We start from the raw sequence: 23,117 nt of genomic DNA, 5'->3' as shown, positions 1-23,117 counted from the left end.
AAGTAATTTTGTATCTTTGAGACTGAGATGTAAAGTATGAACTTGAGAATGAACTCCAGACGTCTCCCCTTGTAACTGAAAGGTGACAAGTATCAGAGGGGTAGCTGAGTTGGTCTGTATCTTCAAAAACAAGAACAAGTATTGTGGCACCTTATAGACTGACAAATAATTTGGAGCATAAGCTTTGGTAGGCAAAGACCCACTTCCTCCCTCCTCTGGAACCCCGTGCTCATGCATCTGATAAAGTGGGTCTTTGCCCATGAAAGCTTACGCTCCAAAATATTTCTTACTCTGTAAGATGCCACAGGACTCCTTGTTGTTTTTGTAACTGAAGCTCATTCTCAAGTTTGATATACACCTTGGTCTCAACAAAGATATCAACTACCTTTGCATTACAAGGACAGTTTCCCTATCTTTGATATTTGTAATGATCCCAGGCTCTCCACTTAACAGATACTTGCAGTAAGTAATTTTCTACCCCTCCCCAACTTCTGTCCTATGTAGCTGTTTTTTTTTTCCATTTTATTTTTCTCTGTTACATTCTTAGTCTGTTTTCATTTATCAGAATTTTCCAGATCTGAAGAAGTGGGTCTGTCCATGAAAGCTCATTATCTAATAATATTATTAATCTTTAAGGTGCTACAGGACTGCTTCATTTTATGAAGATACAGACTGACAGGGCTACCTCTCTCTGACTATTCAAATATTTTTTACATTTTGTTTGAGGATCCTATTTAAATCTAAGTGACTTAGACTGTCTCTGTGCAACAACTCAGTCATCCACTGTACTTTCAGCAGCAGCTCCGTAACTAAACACAATTAAGTACTAACAGGAAGCAAAAGATTTAATTCATTGTGCGAAACAACCATAAATGGGTTTGTAGTACAGGACCAGCAAATACCAACAAGACACTATAGATGAAAGGATTGCTTGGAGCATTTATGCCAAAACTTCTCCTTTTTGCATTAACAGTAAAACACTTCTATTGCCATGGTTCAATCCTTAGGACCAGGCTACACTCCACCTGGTAGAGCAGACATTGGTGGAAGGCTGCTAGATGCAGTGTATCAGAAGGAACTTGAACAGCACACAAGAAGTACTGAAGAGAAAGCTACATTTAAGCCTGGAGGGGGGGTGCAATGTACACAATGATCCAGTAATGGGTGCCTGTGTGACGAAAGAAGATGAGGTTGCATTTCTTTCAGAAAAAGATATGTTGGGAAATGCCCACAGAATAGACTATTTAAAAGGGACAGTGAAAGCTGTAATAAACTGAACAAAATTTCAACTGTCACTGGCTACGCAGCAAAGATGAAAAGATACTTAAAAGACTCATGCCCCTTAATAATACATGGCTGCAGGGTCCATTTAATGCATCTTTTAGCCAAAGATTTAAGTATGTGTTCCCCAGGAATAACAGAAAATGCTGAAGTCATGAAATACACTTGTAACTATCATTTTGCTTTAGCTTCACTGAAGGGAGCAGGAAGAGCCAAACTAGTTCTCCCACAAAATGTTCAATAGAATTCTGTGGTTGATTTGTCTTCAATAATTCACGCAGAATGGCCCTATTCTCACAAAACTCAGTGAAGAACACCATGGTAAAATAGATGGAAGTATCTCATTCAAAGGATCTAAAATTGGAGAAGGAAGAATGTAGGGGATATACTCATCCATAGCCTTAAACAAACCTCAGAGAAACTGTGCTGCATTGCTGATGCTGTTAACATTTGGCAGGCACTTCAAGAGACATTGATGAAAGAAATCACTCACCAGTAAGTTGAACTTCAGGCAATAAAGAAGTGAATGACTCAAACCCTAACTCCCCCTCATTTTCTTGCAAATTGTCTTAACCCCAGATATAAAGGTAGATGGCTAATTTCTGGAGATGTTGCTGGTGCCATGGCATGGGCATGTCAAAGCCACTCCTCTGTTATGCCAGTCATCCATTTCAGGGCTGGAGTGAACCATTTAATCAGTCCATGTTTACTGATAATGCATTGAACAAAGTCACTCTGCTAAACTGGCATGTTGAATAGTAACAGAGAGAAAGTCGTGCTAGTCTATACACAATCAAAACAAAAAAGCAGTAAAGTAGCACTTTAAAGACTAACACAATAATTTATTAGATGAGCTTTCATGGGACAGACCCACTTCTTCAGACCATAGCCATACCAGAACAGACTCAATATTTAAGGCACAGAGAACCAAAAATAGTAATCCAGGTTGACAAATCAGAAAAAAAAAATTATCAAGGTGAGCAAATCAGAGAGTAGAGGGGCGGGGGGAGTCAAGAATTAGATTAAGCCAAGTATGCAAAAGAGCCCCTATAATGACCCAGAAGATTTGCATCCTGGTTCAAACCATGTGTTAATGTGTCAAATTTGAATATAAGAGTTCAGCAGCCTCTCTTTCAAGACTGTTGTGAAAATTCCTCTTCAGTGAGACACAGACTTTTAAGTCATTAACAGAATGGCCCACTATTAAAATGTTGGTTGACTAGTTTGTGGATCAGGAGTGTGTATGTCTGTTGTGTGCCCATTTTTAGAGTTAACTGGCACAAAAGAAACATAAAAGCACTCCTGACCCACAAACCGGTCAGCTGACATTTTAATAGAGTGGGCCATTCTGTTGATGACTTAAAAGTCTGCGTCTTACTGAAGAGGAATTTTCACAACAGTCTTGAAAGAGAGGCTGATGAACTCTTATATTCAAATTCGACATATTAACACATGGTTTGAACCAGGATGCAAATTTTCTGGGTCATTATAGGGTCTCTTTTGCATACTTGGCTTAATCTAATTCTACACACACACACACACACACCCCCCACCCTCTGATTTGCTCACTTTGATCATTTTTTTTCTGATTTGTCAACTTTGATTACTATTTTTGGTTCTCTGTGCCTTAAATATTGAGTCTCTTCTGGTATGGCTATGGTCTAAACAAGTGGTCTGTCCCATGAAAGCTCACCTAATAAATTATTTTGTTCGTCTTTAAAGTGCTACTTTGCTGCTTTTTTGTTTTGCTAAATTGGCAGGAATCAATAGCCAAATATCTTGAAACAGAATTCCTTTGGTTGCTAAGCCAACTTTTCACAGCAGTAGCTCCTTCTGCAGTGAGAATTTTTTCATCATTTGGTATTATTCAGTCAAAGCTAAGAAATTGAATAGGGGGCTGTAAAAGCAGGAAAACTCATTTGTCTGGAAAGCAAAATGACTGGGATTGGGGAAGATGAGGGCTAGAACTTCTAGAACTAAGGCTGTTGTGCATTTAGTGTTCTGAGCATGTTGTTTGAAAATTTAAAAAAAATTTAAGAACAGCTGCCACTGCAACTCAGGACACTGCTGCAATTGCAAACGAGATAGTTTAATAAAATAAGGCTTACATGTTACAAAAGTAAGTGTTTTGTGTGTGAGAGATCTACACTTACAGGAAGACTAACTCACTGCGGGTCGATTTTCCAGGGTTCAATTCAGCAAGCCTACTGGGGACATGCTAAATCAAACAGTCATGACCCAGCCATCAACTGCCGTATTCCTGGCAGTCATGAAGAGTAAGAGAGGTCAACAGAAGCATTTCTCCCATCAACCTCCTACTACGTTGACAGCAGCAAAAATCAATTTGAGATGTGTGCTCCAGCTACATAATTCTCATAGCTGGATTTGCATATTTAAAATTGATTTTTACCTCCTATTGTTCACCTGGCCTTACGTCTTGCTATTCCTAATGTATTGCTGCTGCATCTGCAGCTTGACACAGGTAATGAGTATTAGGTACTATTTCCTAACTTGATTTTTATTAATTTATCTAAAAAAAATTACAAAGCATACCCTCTTAGATGTTGTAAAATGCAATACTGAGTTGTAAATTAAAATGTTTTAGTAATCAGAGTTGCATTATTATTTAAGAAATATGAGGTATACATGGGAAACTGGATTTAAATCAATGCACCCTGACATGGCCTTGTCATTAAAGCTATGTACTGTAGACTGTTACTTGTAACCATCTTGCAGCCTTGCAGCTGTTCAACAGTGATACTGTTATCACAAGCAGAAGCCACCCTCAGGTCATAATAAATTATTGTATTCAAAGAGGCCCTACTGTTCAAGATGACTGGACATGGTACTATTCCCCCTCCTCAGGGTATGTAGAATTGACTAGTATGCTTTTAGTTAAGATCTCAAACCTCTGTTTTCTGTGGGAATGGACAGCTAATAGTTTCAGCCCACATTAGTCAGTGTAGTACTAAATTGCAGCCCTTAGCTGGTTTAAAATAATGCCTTCTGTGGCATTCTCTAAACATTTCGCACTGATCTCTAGGAGTTTGCTTGGTTCAGCTAACTTCACTTAGTAATGGGTTATTTTGGGAAATCAACCACCAACTTGGTTTTAAAAGTTAAATTGGTTAAAGTCAAAGTGCTATATGAACTTTAATTTTGATATAAAATATGTCATGCAACCAAAGCAAAAATCAATGATGCCCAATTATCACTTAAAGCTGCAGAGGCTAGCTTAAAGGGGTCTTGAATTTCTCCTCAAGACAGACAAAAGTTGAGCTGACAGAACTCAATGGCTGAACCTTATTTCCACATCAATACTGTACAATCAAGATACAAATTATATGAAAAGTTTTTTCTAATTTGTAATGGAAGAATTACAGCCTGGCAGGGCCCCTTTCCCTCCAACTCCAAATCCTCAAAAGGCTATTTCTATCTCACTGGAAGTTTGGAATGAAAATTGGCTGGAGTCTTGTATCACCTGATATGTGCCATTGCAAATTTATCTACTTGCAGGAGCCATGATGTGGCATTAGTCTTGATGCAAAGGCCGCCAGCCCACATATTTGTCTACTAATATCCATTCTAATATGCTCAATGGTCTCTATCTGCAGAACAGAAACTTGGGGGCAGGGGAAAAGTCAGAATACATCAGGTTCTTAATCTCATAACTTTAGTAATTTGATGCTGTCTACTACAACAATTGAGAGTCAGCTTCTCAGCTGGTTTAAATGGTTGTCCTTGGAACTATGCTGACAAACCAGCTGAGAACCTTGGCTGCATTTTTACAAACACTTGAAAGAAAATGTCCAATATGCTAGCTCCTGAAAACTAAAAAATTCTGATTTATTTCCCATACTTTGTTCAGTATTTGCACTACACATTAATGACCACAGGATTGGCTGCTTCCCTTTCCTGTTCTCCTGCATTAGCTCAGTGCTGTAGTGCCTGCATGGAAAACAGAATACCTAAATAACATAAAAGACCTGCCATAAAAATGTGTATTGGTAGTAAATTGCATAAGCGTTTTTTTCCCCACAAACAAAAACAAAAAATCCTGAGTAGTGTCTCTTTCAGTGCCTTGTAACTTAAGTTCTTGCATCTGTTTTTTTTGAGGAGTGGGATTTTGAATAAGATTTTTTTTTATCCAAATCTTGTTGTATTTCCAAGGGAAACTCCTGTAGGTTTTCATAAACACAGGGGAGACAGAACCTTTTTGAGTAGAAGAGACTACATTCCTGTAAAAACAAACAAACAAAACATATATATGAATTTACAGAAGTGGAATTGCTTTTATTACTAGTGTTTCTCAACCTTTTTGATGCCAGGGACAAGCTTGGTGACTTCCTAAACTGTATCAGGGACATCACAGGGGCCAGTGCTAGTCCAAGACCAGTCACTGAAAAAGCACTACTATAACCCATACTTTGTATTAGTCCTCTCCTTCTAATATTCAGTTCATGTAGCCTCCTTACTAATGAGATCATTCCTATTCCTTTAACCAGGTCGTCAGGTAGGAAGCCACAAAAAGCTTTCTCCCTCCAACTCCAATTAAGGATTAAACGCAATAGTGGTTCTTACACATTGCCACAAAGGAGGTTGTGTGAGGGGCCATTTCATACGGCAGTACCTAATTTTACTTTGATTTCAGCTGTGCCTTGTTCCCCAGTATGCTACAAAATGTGCTATTTTTTGTACTAATCTATATAATTAGCGTTCACTTGGCCACAGATCCTGGCACACAGATACTGTTGTGATGAATTCCACAGACATATTTTATCATTGAAAATGGAATCTAAAACATTTTAATTCAATTGTGAAAGTATGCATTTATTCCTGCCTTCTTAAATTAGTTCTGTGGGGGGAGAAAAAGGTGATGCTGAGGGGAGTAGCTAAACTAGAGATGTTCATGAGCTTTAAGCCTAACTCTGACTCTGCATATGGCCTTGGCCAAGCTAGTTAACCTCTGTGTCCTATTTTCTCTGACATAAATAATCCTCTTTCACCTATCTCCCGTGGGCATCCAAAAGATTAGTGAGGTAACTTTGGAAAAGTTCTATATAGATGCTGAATGTTATTTGTGGTAACTAAATACTTCTAGTAACCACCTTCACAAACTTAGCTGCGTATCCAGTCAGGTGAGTTTGGTAGGAACCCTATTCCCAACTCCTTGCATGTTTGTGGCCCTGAGCGTATTCATTTTGTGGTCTTTTGCCTCTTCAGGTTAGCAAACATACCGACATTGAATACCTATCACTGAGACAAACTCTCTCCTAGTGAAAAACCCAGACTATCTAGGAAAATCTTGAAAGCTCTTTTAAAAAAGGTGTACTGTCTACTAGTTTTCATAAAAGAACTACAACCCTCTGAAGATTAGAAAAGACTTCTACCAAGAACGTGGGTTGTGGCCTAGATGCATTGTTATACCCAAATGAATTCAATCCCTTAAGATTTCAAATGGTATCCCTCACCTTCCTAAGAGACTCATTTTAGTGTGTTTGGGTGAAACTCACAATCTAATGTGGTTGTAAGAAAATGCCAGTTGAAAATCTTACATGTATCAGCTGTTAAAATAGCCTCAATTTAGGGATGTAATAAGTTAAGTGCGCTTGAGTTACTCCTTTACGTAGCTAAAGAATTCACAAGCACACAAAAAGCTTCAAGGGTTCAATCCATTTCCCACTGAATCTCTCAAATGACTCAAGATTTCAGAAGAAGAAACAAATCTGTTTGTCATTTGATCATTTTCTGATTTCTGTAAATCTAAGCAGTGGATAAGAATGTCAAGAGAATATAAACTTAGAAAACTTAAATGTCATTTTTCCCCATTAACAAGGACTGTAAATCAATTCCTAGTGTCAAAACTTGAACTTCACCCACTGTTGCTGACCCAAATGATCTATTATTTATTCATTCCTGCAAGGAGATGACCTTGATCCTAGAGGAATTTGCCTTCACTACCTTTGTCCTCTAAGCTATTCTGTATTTTCCGCTTCTTCTCAACAAATGCTGCCTTGCCTGACAATCTGAAGTGTCTCACTTGCCCATTTGTCTTCTCTCACATCAGGATCCAATCATAGCTCTGTCCCCTGCTCCAGCATGACACCTAGGGCTATGTCTACACTAGAGAGTTTTGTTGACAAAACCAGGGAAGCATCCAGACTCCCAAGGCATTCTGTCAAACATAAATCAACAGAATGCAGCACTTTTGTCAACAGCCATATCCCTCTCCCCACGAGGCATAATGCCTCTGGCGAGGGAAGGCTGGTCTGGCCATTCCCCCCCGTCCTTCCGGGACACTAAGCAGCCCTGTCTGTCCTGCTTTCAGTTGGCCATTTTGCTGATAGAGCAGCCAGGCAGTCTGGCTGCTCTCTGTCAGAGTGGCTTGCTGTTTTGATCTGCCCTGAACACGAACTGTCAACAGAAGTTTTTTGCAGACGATATGGTCCGACAAAAACTTCTGCTGACAATTCGACAAATCTCAACCTAGCCCCAGGTTTTGTAAGAAGGGCAACAGAAAGCACATGAAGAGGCATGATGCTGTGGCTGCCCAGGGCAGTAAAGAGTGGGAAGAATGTGTCCCATACTGTGAGCTGAAGGTTTAAAAAGAGATCTAGGAACTCCTTAGACCATCTACTCACTGCGAGAACACTTCAGTTGGGAGTGAGGATTTAATTCTTTTGTGAGCATAACCTTCAGCAACTTTGTACAAAATCTCATTTAACACATGGAACAATGTTCGAGAATTTGCAGGGCAAATAGGTAGCTCATTTAAAACTAAACAAACACAAAACAGATTCTTCGATTCTTCCCTGTCACTGTTTGATCTTTCACACCAGTATGCTACTTACTGTGCCCACACACACACGTCTGTTACACAAACTGCACTGAGAACCAAGGATAAGGAATTTGTCCTTGTCCAGGGTGAAAGGATCCTTCATAACATAGCATTCTTCCAGGAGGCTAGAAGAGAGTAATTCCATGCTTTAAAAACAAAAAAAAAACCTTTCAACCTGTGTCTGCTCTTTCCACAGAAAGAGCTCTTAGCAACTAATTCATTATTATTAACATAATAGGTATTCCATACAACTTTTAGCTATGTTGTTTTAACCTCCATTTTTATTATTACATGGCCAGGTGAAACACCTCATCAATTCAGTCCTTTCAACAGTACAGATTTTACTTTGGCGTCTGTTTCAAAAGTTCTGCATTTACATATAAATGGCCTTCACTACTCTTACCTATAGTCTCAGAGAGGTGGCCATGTTAGTCTGTAAAACAAAGCAAGCAGTCCTGTAGCACCTTAAAAACTAACACTATTTATTAGGTGAAGAGCTTTTGTGGGAAAGACCCACTTATTCAGATCTGGAGTATTACTGAGAACAAACAATACGCTTGGGCTGGTTCTACACATGCCACCTTGTAATGAGGCAATTCAGAGCAGGCTAATGAGGCGCTAATGTGCATATTCAGCACCTTATTAGCATAATGGCAGCCATGCAAATTTCCAAGTGCAGACTTCAAATTGCAGATTGACATTGTAGATGGGGGAAGCTTCAAAATGAATGCCCCACTTCGACATTTCTTCACTCCCATCTAGTTTTGTGAGAGTAAGGGAATGTTGAAGTGGGGCACTTATCTCAAAGCTGCCCCCATCTACACTGACAGTCTGCACTTTGAAATTTGCGTGGCTGCCATTATGCTAATGAGCCGCTGAATATGCACATTAGCCTCTCATCAGCTTGCTTTAAATTGCCTCATTACCATGCCACCTCTGACGGGAGGTGGCATGTGTAGAAGCAGCCTTAGTCTTACCTACATTACTACCAAAATTTAAAATCCAAACTCTTGCTTAGAGGATTTGTTGGCAAACTGTAAAATACTGAGCTAAACGAGTGTTGTTTTAACTTTTACCAACTCAGGTTACACTGTTGCTCAAGAACAGCAAGATCCTCATCATCAATAACCGTGGGCTAAGTGCACCAATGTACTATATCAGCTATTCATTCTCTGTGGGGTCTGCCTCTCCTATTCGAACCATGCATTATGCTGAATATCAGGGTCTTGATTTTTCGTTCGTCATTCATTCTGCAAATACGCCCAAACAGTTGTAGCTTCCATTTTATAACTTTCTGCAGCAGGTTCTCTTTTGGCTGTATCTTCCTATATAATTCCTCATTGGTGACCTTCTGCATCCATCCTATTCTCAATCTTTCACTAAACTCCTTTCAAATGACAATATTCTTCATTTCAAATCGTTCGATATCACCCATGTCTCACATCCGTACAACATGCTGCTGAATACACACATTTTCAAGATGCTTAGCTTCGTTCTTAAGCTAATCTTGTCCATCACCTTCCAACTCGCTCTTGCTTTCACTATTCTAGTCACTATTTCCTTGTTAGTCTACATCATATATTGTGTTGCTCCCCAGATATGTGAACTTCTCTACATTTTCTAGTTCTATACCATTGACACTGATCTTCCTTCCTATTTCCTTCTCTCCAAATACCATTGTTGTTGTTTTATCAATGTTCATAATCAGTACATACCATTTCCCTGCTTCGTTTAACACCTGCACAGTTTTTGCTAGCTTCTCCTCATCTTCCTCAACTAGTTAATTCTTTTCCCATGCACAGATACGCCTTCTACCTCTTCCTTGATCTTGTCCATCGCTCTCTCCAGTTGTGCGATGAAGATACTTGGCAATGGTACCTTTCAAGAAGTTGGCAACTTCACAAGAAGGAAAAGACTAAGGCCATGGTCTTCCAAGGACTACAAGTGGCTCCTCAAGGAAGTAAATTATGTGTCTGCTCACAAACTTGCAAGACTGGCTCATTATTAGAGGAGTTTATTTAAATCGGAATTAAATTCACAGTGAAATGGACAACCGAACAAGAGAAAACCAACAGTAGTCTTATATCCTATATTATCCTTTTTATTTAACTGGGGTGATGGGAAAGGAAGGTGTTTACTCAAACAAAGAACTATCCTTGAATTCATACTTTCTAGCATGTTAAGACTAGCAGATTTACTTGACATTTATCAGGTCTTAAATTACAAGTTTTTTTTTTAAATTAAAAGAAAATGTACATATAGTACTTTATATTTTTCAAAAACTGTAACAATTTTTATTTTGAGCTTCTTTAAAAAAGGGGGTGGTTAAAATTTTCCCATTTCATATTTTTAGTGATTTTTAAATGGGAATTCCATTAAGTATTTTCCTTCATCCTTATAAACTCTTATCATTTGCTATTTCTTAACAAAAAGGACTATAGTCAATTTGATTTCCAATAACATTTTCTTCTAATTTTCAAATGTCAAGCATTGATTTAGCTGTGCCAAAACAGAGCACTACTCCAAATTTCTCAGTTTTCTCTCTTCTGTACGGATTAATTCTCAAACCTCTTCACGTCCATCTGATTTTTTTTGGCCACATCTTGGTATATTCTCTTTCAACATTCACTCAGTTATGACAGTTTTGAGGACTGTACTTGATTTGGTGACTCTGCCTCTTTTCTGTTCAGTTATATGAACAGCAATCCCATTCAAGGCACATTCCATCTTCCTGGAACAACCAAACCTTTACGTTGCTTTAAGTTATAAAAGGAAGCTGTATACCAAATAAGATGGTCCTGCCACTTATTGTTTAGAAGTTCTTGATCAAACAGGCAAACTCTCAAATATATAGTAAATAATAGCTATTGGTTCTAGGTAGAAAAATTAGTCCCATGGTGTCCTAGATGCTTTCTGTACACCACATATGGCAAACTGGACACCAAGGTACACCGAAGTGGCTCAGAGTCGCACACATGGAGCACCCTACACCCAGTCTGCGCACATGTCTCACAACTTGGTGGGACAAGTACATGATGGCAACGGCTCCTCCTGCAGCTCTGGTGGCCCTGGGCGGCTTGCAGCACGGCTCCAGCAAGTAACTGGCAGTTTATGCGGGGGTGTGGGGCAGGTGCCTAGCTTAGGGGAAGGGGAGAAGGTTGTGGTGGGCATTAAATTTCTTTGAAACCACTGAACTAATCTAAGAACCTTGTAGGATACTAGACCACAAAACATTAATTATACCCATCCAAGCTACTATGTATTCTTTAAGACAGGGTCTCTGAGGCACATCCTGGTCTTCAGGTACATTGTCTGCTTTAGCATGAATTTTACCCAGCTTGCTTTAGAAATAGCCAGCAGAACACAGAAAAACATGAAAAAGAAGAGTATGGGCAATACTTTTTTGGAGTTGTCCTTATTGCAAAAAGACGGTTCGTAATTCTTTTGACTAGTGGGAGACTGCAGGCATTTGGATGGATACAACTCCGATGAGGCAAGACATGGTTGTGGTCATGATCAGTACCAGGTTGGCCTGGCATTGAACCAACAGTTGTTACCATTTTACAAGGTACAGTAGGGTGTCACCATTCACAAGGGTTCTGTGTTCAGAATCCTCGCAAATGTTGATTTTCATGAATGTAGGTGGAAGGGCTCGGAGCCCTGGGAAGCGACAGCCGCTTGCGCTCCCCACCTGGGGCCCCAGGGAAGCCACAGCAGCCTCTGGCGCTCCAGGTCCCAGAGCCCCGGGGAAGTGAGGCCACTCACAAATAATTGAATTTGCAAATGTGGCACTCATGAATGTCGAGACCCTCCTGTACTCAGCAGTCTGGCCTCAACCCAGCCAAGCATGTACACTAAACACCTGACATGCATGATTATGACTTGTGCTTAATCCCCTCCTCAGCTCTCTGTGCTAGTCCCCAGCTCAGGGAAGCTGGAATGACAGACAGCTGCACCACCACAGCTTCTCCCCAGATGAAGGAAGTTGGCTGGACAGACAGCCAGGCCGCCATGGCTTCTCTCCGACTTCCCCAGCTGGGAGAAGCTGCACTGCCACAGCTGTCTGCCCACCCAGCTTCCCCCAGTGGTGGGAAGCTGGGGAGAAGCTGCACCTGGCTCCCAGACTGGTGGGGAGCTGGGAACCAGGCGGCAGCCTGGCTCCTGGCTCCCCTGATCTTGTGGGAGCTGGGAAACTGACTTGCACACCAGCTCTGGTCAGTTTCATGGCTCCCATCAGCAAAGGGGAGCTGGAAGCCAGGCTGCCACCTGGTTCCCAGCTCCCTGCCTCTGGGAGCCAGGAAACTGACCAGCGGTGGTAAGTTTCCCAGCTCCTGCAAGCCCAGGGGAGCCAGGAACCAGGCACCAATCCTCACATAACTCGGGTGTAATGTACTTAACTCCTATTGACTTTGGGGCTTTTGCCAGGTCATTTCATTGCCTTTAATGGATTTACTTTTGTTCTTGAAGTTAAGTTTGCTTAGTATGAGGCAAGATTGTACTCTGCACAGTAGTAGCTAAGTCATAGTGTACCTGCTGGGATAAATAAAAAGGCTTCACTCTCCGAGGATGGAAATATGGTTCCTGCTCAACGCTAAATTCACATGCATGATCTAGCACAGATTTGTCTAATTCAAGCAAATACACTTCTGAAGATCTTTGATATTTATTACTAGAAGATTTACCAGGTGAAGCTCAGGTCCCTGGACTCAAATAAGTTTTGTTTTAATTCAGTTAAATCCTTGTTGTGGGGTGGGGCTTGGGTAAGTGGTTCAAAATGAAGGTTGCCCTGGGGAGCCAGGACAACTCCAACCCTCTCTCACACCAGCAGCTTGAGACCAGGCAAGACGCACCTGTCCAAGGTAGCTGCAGGGGACATACCTGGGGGAGGGGTGCATATCCCTCAGCTGAAGAACAGACACATACAAACAGAAAAACTCTCTGAAATATTCAATAGGTATCTGTCCCTCTTCTACATCCTTGCAGGCCCAATAGCTGTTCTAGTCCCCAGCTCTGGACCCTTGCTGCCCCACTGTGGTAATTCTGTAGCACAACCCCTCTCTTTCCATGTTATGAGAAACAAAGTGTAGGCACATCCCATTGTCTTGGCACAACCCCACCCTTAGCTGCTTTTAAGCTATTGTAAGAGGAAATTACATACCAAGTTTGGGGTTCCTAGCTCTTACCATTTTGGAGGAACCTTGAACAAACAGACTCAGACGGACAAAGTTTCTAAGACAGGTAGTAGAAGATATGGAAAACTAAACAATCCTACAAAACATGATTGGCCAGATGCATTTAACCCAGGCATCAAGTTGGGTACCAAATAGTTGACATCACATAGAGCAGTTTGTGCAACATTGCATCATTCTACAGTGTAAAATTTCTGAAGTCCAAAGATGTTCAATGGGAGCACATGAGACTGTACTTACACAACAGAATGAGCATGTGGGGGTTTCTGCCCGCAATAGTTGTATGGAGCTGTTAGCCCACATAGTTGGCATTCAAAGACTCCTTTTGGCTGGGCTTCTTTGTGGGACTCCATCTGTAAAGCTACATACATAAAAATAATTCCTTTTAGATTCCAAGTGCAGTTTTGGGGGCACCTGGTAATTAAACCAAACTACGCCAGTAGTCCTGTCTAGCTTTGCCAATATCAGAGGCAGAATGTTGTATAGCAGCACAAAGGCCTGAAGACCAAACAAAGGAAGATTCTCTTTTTACCTTTTCTCTTCTCTTTGCACAGTCAAAACTAATGTTACTAGCCCCTAAAATAATAAACAAATAAATAAAAGGGGGCATACAGCTACAATCCTAAAGCTGTGTTTAGGCTCCAGTGCAAGTGGCCTGATTTTTAAGTGTGGTATCCCCCAGCTGCTCCCATTAAAGTAAGCAAGCTGCTCATTTAGGGCACAGATTTCTCAAAGCTGCCGGAGGATTTGAAAAACCTAGGTGTCTAAAACGCTCAGGCAGCTTTAAAAACAGAGCCAACATGCCTAAAAAGGGCTTTAAGGGCCAAACTTCATGCACACCATGGAACAATTGACTAATCAACAATAAGAACTGTATTCTTTCTAGTTCCCCTTCACTTTCAGGCCACACTTTTGTGTGTTTTCTAAAAGCTTTGTTTGATGCATGTTATAGATTACGTTCTGCTGTAATCAGATCCAGGCATCTAATTTTAATACAAGTATTATATGAGTGCATGCACAAAATAATGCACATCAACAAAAACACCTGGCTACTTGTTTGTACATAAAGTTGTCCAATTTGCCTGTGCAAAAACACAATTCTATGGGCATAACAATTGTACCATTTTTGGAAGTTGTCAAAAGTGAGTTCTGTTTTCAAAATGTCCTTCTGCCAACCCTTGATCTTTTCATGCCCAATAGCAGTACAATCTTGTATGGGCACCCTGGTGGCTGTGGTTCGGATCAGCATCTGAACAAATCCCTGTCAAAGGGTAGAAGGTCTCTGTGAACAGACTTAGCTCAGCAGCCCTGGACTGGAGAAGTGAGCCTAATTAGCTAATTAAAAGGGTCTTGAGTCTCTCTGGGCCCAGAGAAGGCTGCTACTGGGTCAGCTCCAGGAGGGAGAACTGAGATGGGGGAGCAGGAAAAATAATCTCAGGGAAGTGGTGCTAATGGCCATATTGGGTCCATAAAGATAGGGGCACTGTAGTTGCTGCCCCAATGAGGAAGTAGAGCTCACAGGCTCAGGGTTCCCATGGGTTTGCTTTTCAAGCAGAAATTCTGGTCAAAGCGGGGCATGTACAGTGTCTGGTCAGAACTACTCACTGGACATGTAGGGATATAGGAATAGGCAGTGACTACCTGCAACAGCCACTAGAAACCTACCCCATTAGCTGGGTGTGGAGACTGGAAGTGGTCAACAGAATAGATTCAAGGGGGATCCAGTCCACCAGACTGAACCAGTCCCTTCTCAGCCAGGGCTGCATCTGCTCCCAGCCTAGCACTGCAAACAACAAGTAAGACCCAGGGAAGAGCAAGTGGGAGTGAGGCTGGAGTGTCTGCTTTTAAGTAACTGGTAAGTGGGCAAACCTACGGAGGCCAGGAGGCTGCTAGGAACTGCAGAGTCAAGACCTGGGGAGAGGTGGTCTGAAAATCAGGCCCAAATACTGAGTTAGGACTGTTCATTTTCCCCCCCACCTCTGTTTAAAGCACATATCTCCTTGACTGAGACTGCATGTGGATATGCTTTGGAACCCAGGAGAACAGGTGGCTCTGGAGACAGACCCTCAACCCCCTTTCTAAGACATTCATCTGAGCGGTTTAGATCCTTCCCAGAGGGTCAGTACTTACTGTGTGAGCATCTTGACAAAGCGTGAGGGAGCCATGGGGTGCTGGCAGTTCTATTTTTCAGATGAAGGAAGAAGGGGATCCTGCCCACTTGTCATTAAATAGTGCATGACATCTTCCAAAGTAGGAAAGGGCCCCAGTCTCACACTGGAGAAGATCACAATGGACAGAACCCAAAGACTCCCCATAGGAGTCTATGGCCTCATTTGGAGTGTTGTATGCAATTTGGGTCACCATGTTAAGCAACCAACCACGTGGTGCAAAAGAATGCAGAGCTGAGCCAGTAACGGTCATTTGTGGTAAGGCGTTAAATAAAATCAAATTACAGCTGCAATGAAGGACCTCACAGACTGGGGAGTACATAAATTGAGATCAAAAAAGAAGAACAACTCAGGGTTCTGCATTGAAGTTGGTCAAATACAGAAAGGAGCTCATGGTGTGTTGAATAGACACGTCTAAGGGACTATTCAAGGGAAGGAATGATGTACATATGGAAACATTTCTGGCTATGTTAGCTGAAAACCATGTGATCCTGGCTGTGAGACAGCACCTGGATTAGGCAAATCTATGCTGCTTCCATTGGCCTTAAAGCAATGATCCACTTACCTGAAATTTAGTGACGCAAGTAGAACAGCCTTTTTCCTGAGGGTATGTTTGATAGGATATCAAGAAAAACCTTGCCCTGCCACACCTTTAATCCTTTCAAATTACGACCATTTCAGGAATTTGTTTTTCCCTGCAGTGATCTTATGGTACAGATTTGAACACTCTAATTGGGAACTCCCTCATCTGGCAACATCTGTAATCTGGCATAGAATCACAGGGCTGGAAGGGACCTCAGGAGGTCACCGAGTCCAGCCCCGGGCTTCAAGCAGGATCAACCCAAACTAAGCCATCCCAGCCATGATTTTTGTTAGATGGACAATCAGTTATCATGGGTGTGGACAAGTTTCCCACTGTCCCATAATGTTTGTTTACAGCCAGCAGTCCTGGCTCTCAGTGTTCTGTACTGATCTTTAGCTGTAATTTGCCACAGATTGTCTTCTAAGAGCCTAGTAAGCAGCGGAAGTGTTGGTAATGCTGCCAGACAATACTGACCTCCCATAGTCGGGCAAATTCTCTCATTTGGCACCAGTGAGGTCCCAAGGGCACCGGACAAGAGAGGTCCAACCTGTATTTAGAGATAATGATGATCTTCCAGAAGACCATTCAGGTCCTGATTCTGCAATGTGCTGAGCGTCCTCAACTCAAAGTGCAGTATCTGCAGAACTACTCTAATAGAGTCCTTTGTCTAATGCAAAAATTGGCATGGAGGTGCTGTCTCCTCCCTTAGAAAGCTAATCTATTGTTCAATAAATCTTACTGTTAAGTACTTTTCTCTTTTATTCATTATTTCCAGTGAATCTGCTCTGAACAGTGGCCTCCTCTTTGCACAACTCCTTCCTGTTGATGCCATTCATGTATTTGCAGGTCACTTCTTTGCTGTCTCCCTACCTCCCCTATATGAACACAGATCTTCCTTTCACCTGTCCTGCCTCTGACGAAGCGGGTCTTTGCTCACAAAAGCTTATCCTCCAAAATATCTATTAGTCTATAATGTGCCACAGGACTTCTTGTTGTTTTTGAAGATACAGACTAACACGGCTACCTCTCTGATACTTGCTTTAGGGCAGCAGTTCTCAAATTGTGGGTCAGGAGGAATCACAACCTCATTTTAATGGGGTCTCCAGCTCTGGCTTAGACTTACTTGCACCTTGGGCCAAAGCCAAAGCCCTTGGGCTTCCATTATGATCCCCCACAGATGGAGTGGAGGGGCTAGGGGACTGGTCCCTCCCACCCCCGGGGTTGGGTAGTAATTCGTGTTGTGAGAAGAGGATTGTGGTATAAGGAAACTTGAGAATTCCTGGTTCAAGGTAATTATTGCACCTCTCCTCTCATTCCAGATCATTTCATAGATTTAAATCCTCCTGTCTCCCTCTGCAGTGACCTACTCCTTGAGGACATTTCACTGTTGCGATCCATTATTCGCTTGCCATCCACCGCCTCCCTGTAATCAGATCCAGGCATCTAATTTTAATACAATACTTGTATGAGTGCATGCACAAATGTGATGCTGAGTGTATCACCACAGCATGCCCTAGCCCCTATGTAAAGAGAGTCTGTGGCTAGCCTGAAATCAGTCTCCCCAGTGGCAGAATAATATGTAATCCAGAGGGCCATCAGAGTAGCCCTGAAGACAGTTTTAGACATGAAAGCAAGGAGGGTAAGTGACGACCCCTAAGACACTTTGCATATGCATAGTGCGTCAAGGGGACTGGTAAAATATGCAGTCAAATCCTTTGCCTGAGTAAAAGAAATTTTTAAATACAAGTGATAGCTCAAAATGTGCTTCCTTACATGCTGCAGAGTAAATTTATGTATTTTCTTAAGATATAGCAAGAAAAAAGGAGTCAATTTTTGTACAAAATGGGTAAGGTGCGCACCTCCAAGTCACCGTATATAGACTGAGAAGAATTTCAGTGTATCAGGAGGAAAAGGAAGATTCCATGATGAGCATAAATGCTGCAGCATACTGTAATTAAGTGGGGAGTGTGTATATATAGTGTATATCCTCTGGTGACTAGAATAAGGATTGCTCAACTTTGTGTTATTGGCACTACACTGTTAATAGGGATTCTCTGCTGGCTGGAGTGTTTGTGCTCTCCTCATCCCCTTCAAGGGTGACCATTTTCAGGGAAGCATGTGACCAGCGTAAGAGAGAGACTAAGGCTATGTCTACGCTAGAAGCAAGAATTCTCGACAGAACCTCTGCCGACAGATTGCTGCTACACACAACTTACTCCAGTAACAGAGAAAACGTGCTCTGTTGACAGAGAACTGCCAGACTGCACCGCCCTCCAGTGAAAGAAAGTGGAATAAAACCAACAAGAAGTCCTGTGGCACCTTATAAACTAAGAGTTATTGGAGCATAAGCTTTTGTGGGCAAAGACCTGCTTCGTCAGGTGCATGAGCAGAATGGCAGCTCTGCAAACAGGACTGCCCAGCAACCAGAAGCCCTCTCTGTCGACAGAAATGTCTACACTGCACTGTCAACAAACTCGACGGAATGCCCCTTCTGTTGACAAAACTCTCTCGTGTAGACACAGCCTAAGGCCCATGACTAAATCTGCTCTGAAGATTCACAACATGAAAGGACAGCAAGAGCATCAGATCATCCCTCTACTTGAACTGATTTTTGTCCCCATCTGAAAATGTAATTCATGTAGTAGTAGTAGTAGCATCCTTCAGTCTACGTAGACTATAGATCGCGCCAAGACAGCTTTTTTAAAAGTAATTTCCATAGCAGAAAATAAGGTAGGAATGCTCTACAAGACTGCTTGTTCCCCCACTTCTCCCAGATTATCATTTAGGAATAGCTACAGAAGGCCATACAAGTGCAGATGAAAGTACCACTGGTCTTAAACACAATCTAAAATTAGCACTTTCCAAACTACAAAAATTAGGGTCTGATTATTTTTAAGCACAAATATGCAGAAAAGGAGAACATAATGTACTGAGAAATAAGATACTGATGCTGTTAAAATAATTCTTGTCAAGCAGGAAAGTAACTCCAGAGTACGTGTGCAGATGTTATTAGGTAATTGCTAAGAAATACCAGTTCTTCCCCATAGCTAGAGAGAGGTTCAAAGTTAACATATAGAAGAGATTGGCCCTTTTCACTAGAATCTGAATGAGATGCGTCTCTGGCTTGCTTAGCATCATCCATTAAGTAGCAAGGATTAAATTAGAGTTGAAAAGTGCATGCTTGGTTACATAAACGTAACAAGAAAAAAAAACTATGAAAATGATTTAAGAGGCAATAATTCAAATAATAATTCAAAATCCTGAAAGCCAATAGTAATAGTGAAGTTATATCTCTACATAACCAATTTTCCACACATACACGAAGCCCCATACTCACAAGTATTCTCCATCCATTTTCCTAGCATATGACTCCTACTCTAGTATAGTCAAGCACTCTAGGGAGTCGTGCCTCTCTGGGTCTGAAATAGCAGAGATCAGTCCCATCCAAATAGGAATCTTATGCATGGATGTTCGTCGAGAACAGGGATGTCCTCTCATTGTAACTTTTGAGTTTCCAAGGCTGGAGACTTAAGATTCCTGAACAAGCATCTCAAACCCTTTGTGGAAGAAGTCGGCCAGAACGATTTTTAATGGGGTGCAAAAGGTTTAGAGCAAAACATCAGTCACTCTTACCCATTCTTTCAGTATGGTTTATTAATGGAGAACATCCTCCAGTAATAGATTAGTTACTCCAACACATGCTGAGCTAGACTATCTGTAGACAGCAGCTACTACAGGTGACTGCAGCTTGAGCTGACCTATCCATGCTAGTCTTTATCAACCATTCATCTTAGCCACCCATAAAACCCAGAAAAGAATTAGCCCATTTCCATGTTGTAAATTTTAAGGTGCCCTGGGTACAGCGCTTGAATACCATTATTCAGCCCTTTGTCAGCATGCTTAGCTGGTGTGCTCGTCTTGAGGAGGTTCTTCTCCCCAGCCCCCATACTAGGGATCCTTTGAGCTATTTTGCCTCTGACAGTACATGGGCATTAATGTCCAATTGCTTGTTTCAACAACAGTTTCTTAGGTGTTGCTGACAACAAAATAACCATGAATTGTTTCCATATTTTGTGTGACCTATATAACCTATACTAAGATCCCATCTTATCTCCACTGTCTGACGCAGAGCTCCTTTTCCTGTAAACCTCAGGAATGCTTCACTCACCACAAATTTGCACACTTATTTTCTGAAGTAGAAATGTTCACATTCTTCCCTATCCCAAGAAAGTTATTTTGGCCAGATCCTCAGCTGTGCATCAGCTCAAGAGGTAACAGCTAAGAAGGAGGAGAATGGATGGGGCATTTTTCCATATAAATGAAGATGTCACCTTTGTGCTTCCAACTGACAGTTTTGGCCACTAATGGGCCAAGCACCACTAATACTGCATGGCTGGAATATTTCCATTTGCTGATGTACAGGAGAGTTGCCAAGCTCCTGCCAGTTAGCCTATAGTAGGCTTGAGACTCAAGAGCAATAACTTTGCAATATTCTCAAAGAATCAGAGTTAAACAAGATAAGTAATTTTCCCTTAGCATCAGTTTCCCCATCTGTAAAGCAGGCAATGTTCAGATTACACAGTGAACAATGGCAAAGGTTAGCGTATATAATCCAGTCCAAATCTCCAGATTCTCATATGCTGTCTCCATTAATCAGTGCATTTTTTCAGCCAACCCTCTTCCACTCCCTGAAAAACACAAGCTTGATATGCCCCCATACAGTGAGGCACCCACGTCATGCTTCCCTGCATTGATTTGAGAGAAGCATTACAATTCTCCTCACTTTCACACTTCAGTTCCCAGACTGGGAAGTGCTAACTGCTGGGCCTGTCACCTTGTCTGGAAAACCACAGCACATCTTCAGACAGAGCAAAGAGGGAGCACCATTTTCCACTGCACTGTAGAACAGGAGACCCCAAGTGCAGATAAAAGCAAGTCTTTACTTAAAAATTATACTGCTTTCACTATCCCAGTGTAATATAGTAACATAGGTGCAGTTACAGTAGTAAAAAGATACAGAGCAGTACAGCTTATTCCTGTACAGAAGGAAGAACAAACTATACAAAATACCTTCATACTCGTGTAACTGTGTCCATGCTAGGGGTGGTACCAGTGTAATTATACTCCTTTAAAAAAACAAATTACACTTTTAATTGTAATACGTGTAGCACTATCAATACAGAAGCTAGGAGCAGATCACAATAAAGTGTAGAGTACAGTAGTCCCTCCAGTTACAGGACAATTGTGTTCCCACACACTCTCACATAACTCAAATTTCAGGTGAGTCAGGACTTTTTGCACGGTGGCATGCATGTTCTGCAGCCGGGGAAGCAGCAGGAGCACCTGGAGCTCCTTCTGAAAGGTAAATCCTGGGGGTGGGGGTGCAGTTGGGGAGGGTTAAGCCTGTTGGTGGGTTGGGGCTGTGGGGGGGCAGGGGGGTTAAGCCTAGGTGGGTTAGGGCTGCAGGGGGAGGGCAGGGGTGGAGCTGAGCACGCAGGAGGCTTGAACCAGAGCAAGGGGTGGGGGTGGTGAGCCTGACTGCTGGGGGAAGGGGTTGAACCGGGGCTTGGAGGCGAGGGCAGGAGCAGGATTTTGAGTTACGCTTAACTTGCGTTAATCCAAATGAAGCTACTCGAAATGCTGCATTCCGAGGGTTTAGTCCAGTTTGGTGGCATTTTGCAACGCCTGTGTAAAGACTCCCCCACCAGTTTCTTCATATGAACCGTCCCAAGTATTTCCACGAAGACAATTCCACAGAAATATACTTGGTAAACAACGGGCTTCTCAGGCAGGAGTGACACAACTCCATAAACCTATCAAAATAACCGGAACTGTTCTCAGGCCCCAGAGTTGGGAACAGAGGGAGCCCCTGGGGCCCTTGTTTAGGTCATCTTAGCATTCCTGCGAGCCCTTCCCTTATTCAAAGGTGCCTTTTCATCGCTTACAGCAGCCTCCCAGAGCAGTGTCACCCACGTGGGTAGCGCTCACCACAGGCCCTGCCACGGCAGTTCTCCAGTTCGGGAGGCAGTGGCAGCTGTCTGGGGATAAACTGGGGCACAGGCACTACGCGCGGCGCGGCAGGCAGGCAGGCTCGGCAGCCCACGAGGCAGCTGCAGCACGGCAGGGTGCAAGGGGAGGGCCGCTGGCCAGAGAGAGCGTTGGGCAAATCTCACCTTGGCACTGAAGTGCGCCGGCGAGTTCCCCGCCCCCTCCCGCGCGGCTGCACCGGGCTCTGGCGGCGCGGGCTGCAAGGCGACACGCTTCCGGGGTCACTGCCTGGCCCGGGTGACGTCATGAGCTCCTGCCCGCGTCTCCTTCCGCCGTGGGAAGGAGCGGGCGGAGCGAGGGCAGCGCCTGAGGGGGCGGGGTTGTACAGCGCCGAGCCTCGCTGCTAGCGCTCTGGGGGAGCCTGTGCGGACTTTGGCCTCGCACGTCAGTGGGTGGTGGGTTGTGGACTTTTCGGTGGCAGGTTTAGCCGGGGCCTCTGGCTCAGCTGTGGGGCGCTGGTCTGACCGCACGTGCTCAAACAGCCCTGGCCCGACCCCACTCCTGTTCCCTCCAGCCCGCCTGCCCCACACACCGCCTCTAGCCCCAGCCCTGAGCCCATGCCGCTCAGGGTGGGGTGGGAGCATAGAAGGAGTAGGGTTTGGGAAGGGGTGGAGCAGGGTGAGGCATGGTGGAGCAGAGGCAGGAAGAATATGTGGGGGCATTATCGGCAGCCCCTCCCTGTCTTCACTGAGGGTGCTCTATACTTACCTGGAAGGTTGACCGCTGCTATGTGATTTTAGGTACACCAATTGTGAACCTAAGGTCGACTTTGCAGCCCTTGAGTTCCATGGCTGTCTTCACGGCAGAAAGTGGATGGGAATGCTCCTCCAATCAACCTTCCACAATCCTTGCGGCTAGAGAGGAGTGAGGAGGTCCACATTGACCCTGGAAAAGTGTCATTTTGTGTTTTCACAGAACAGCAGTCCAGAAGATCAACCCTGAGTGGTCGACCTTTCATGGCAATATAGATGTAGCCTCACTGGGCTGGAGCACAGACTCTGGGCTGGGGA

At 43.0% G+C, this 23,117-nt stretch overlaps 1 protein-coding gene across 2 annotated transcripts; it reads right to left on the bottom strand.

Moving 5' to 3' along the window:
• Nucleotides 1-2,955: 2,955 nt before the first annotated feature.
• CDPF1 (cysteine rich DPF motif domain containing 1) lies at nucleotides 2,956-22,316 on the bottom strand. Of its 2 annotated transcripts, none has more exons than XM_074983687.1 (4): nucleotides 22,233-22,316; nucleotides 13,549-13,669; nucleotides 8,133-8,265; nucleotides 2,956-5,519 (listed from the first exon to the last, which is right to left on the bottom strand). In XM_074983687.1, the coding sequence occupies exons 2-4, from the start codon at nucleotides 13,659-13,661 to the stop codon at nucleotides 5,370-5,372; spliced, it is 396 nt and encodes a 131-aa protein (XP_074839788.1). In that variant the 5' UTR covers nucleotides 13,662-13,669; nucleotides 22,233-22,316; the 3' UTR covers nucleotides 2,956-5,369. The 2 variants fall into 2 exon arrangements, with proteins under 2 accessions (XP_074839788.1, XP_074839789.1); XM_074983688.1 differs by having other exon boundaries at nucleotides 8,133-8,244.
• Between the last annotated feature and the right edge of the window lie 801 nt (nucleotides 22,317-23,117).

The sequence above is a fragment of the Carettochelys insculpta genome, chromosome 1, assembly GCF_033958435.1.
Source record: "Carettochelys insculpta isolate YL-2023 chromosome 1, ASM3395843v1, whole genome shotgun sequence".
NCBI lineage: Eukaryota > Metazoa > Chordata > Testudines > Carettochelyidae > Carettochelys > Carettochelys insculpta.
Note: the sequence above shows the minus strand (reverse complement) of the source record. Positions and strands in the feature narration are given on the sequence as shown.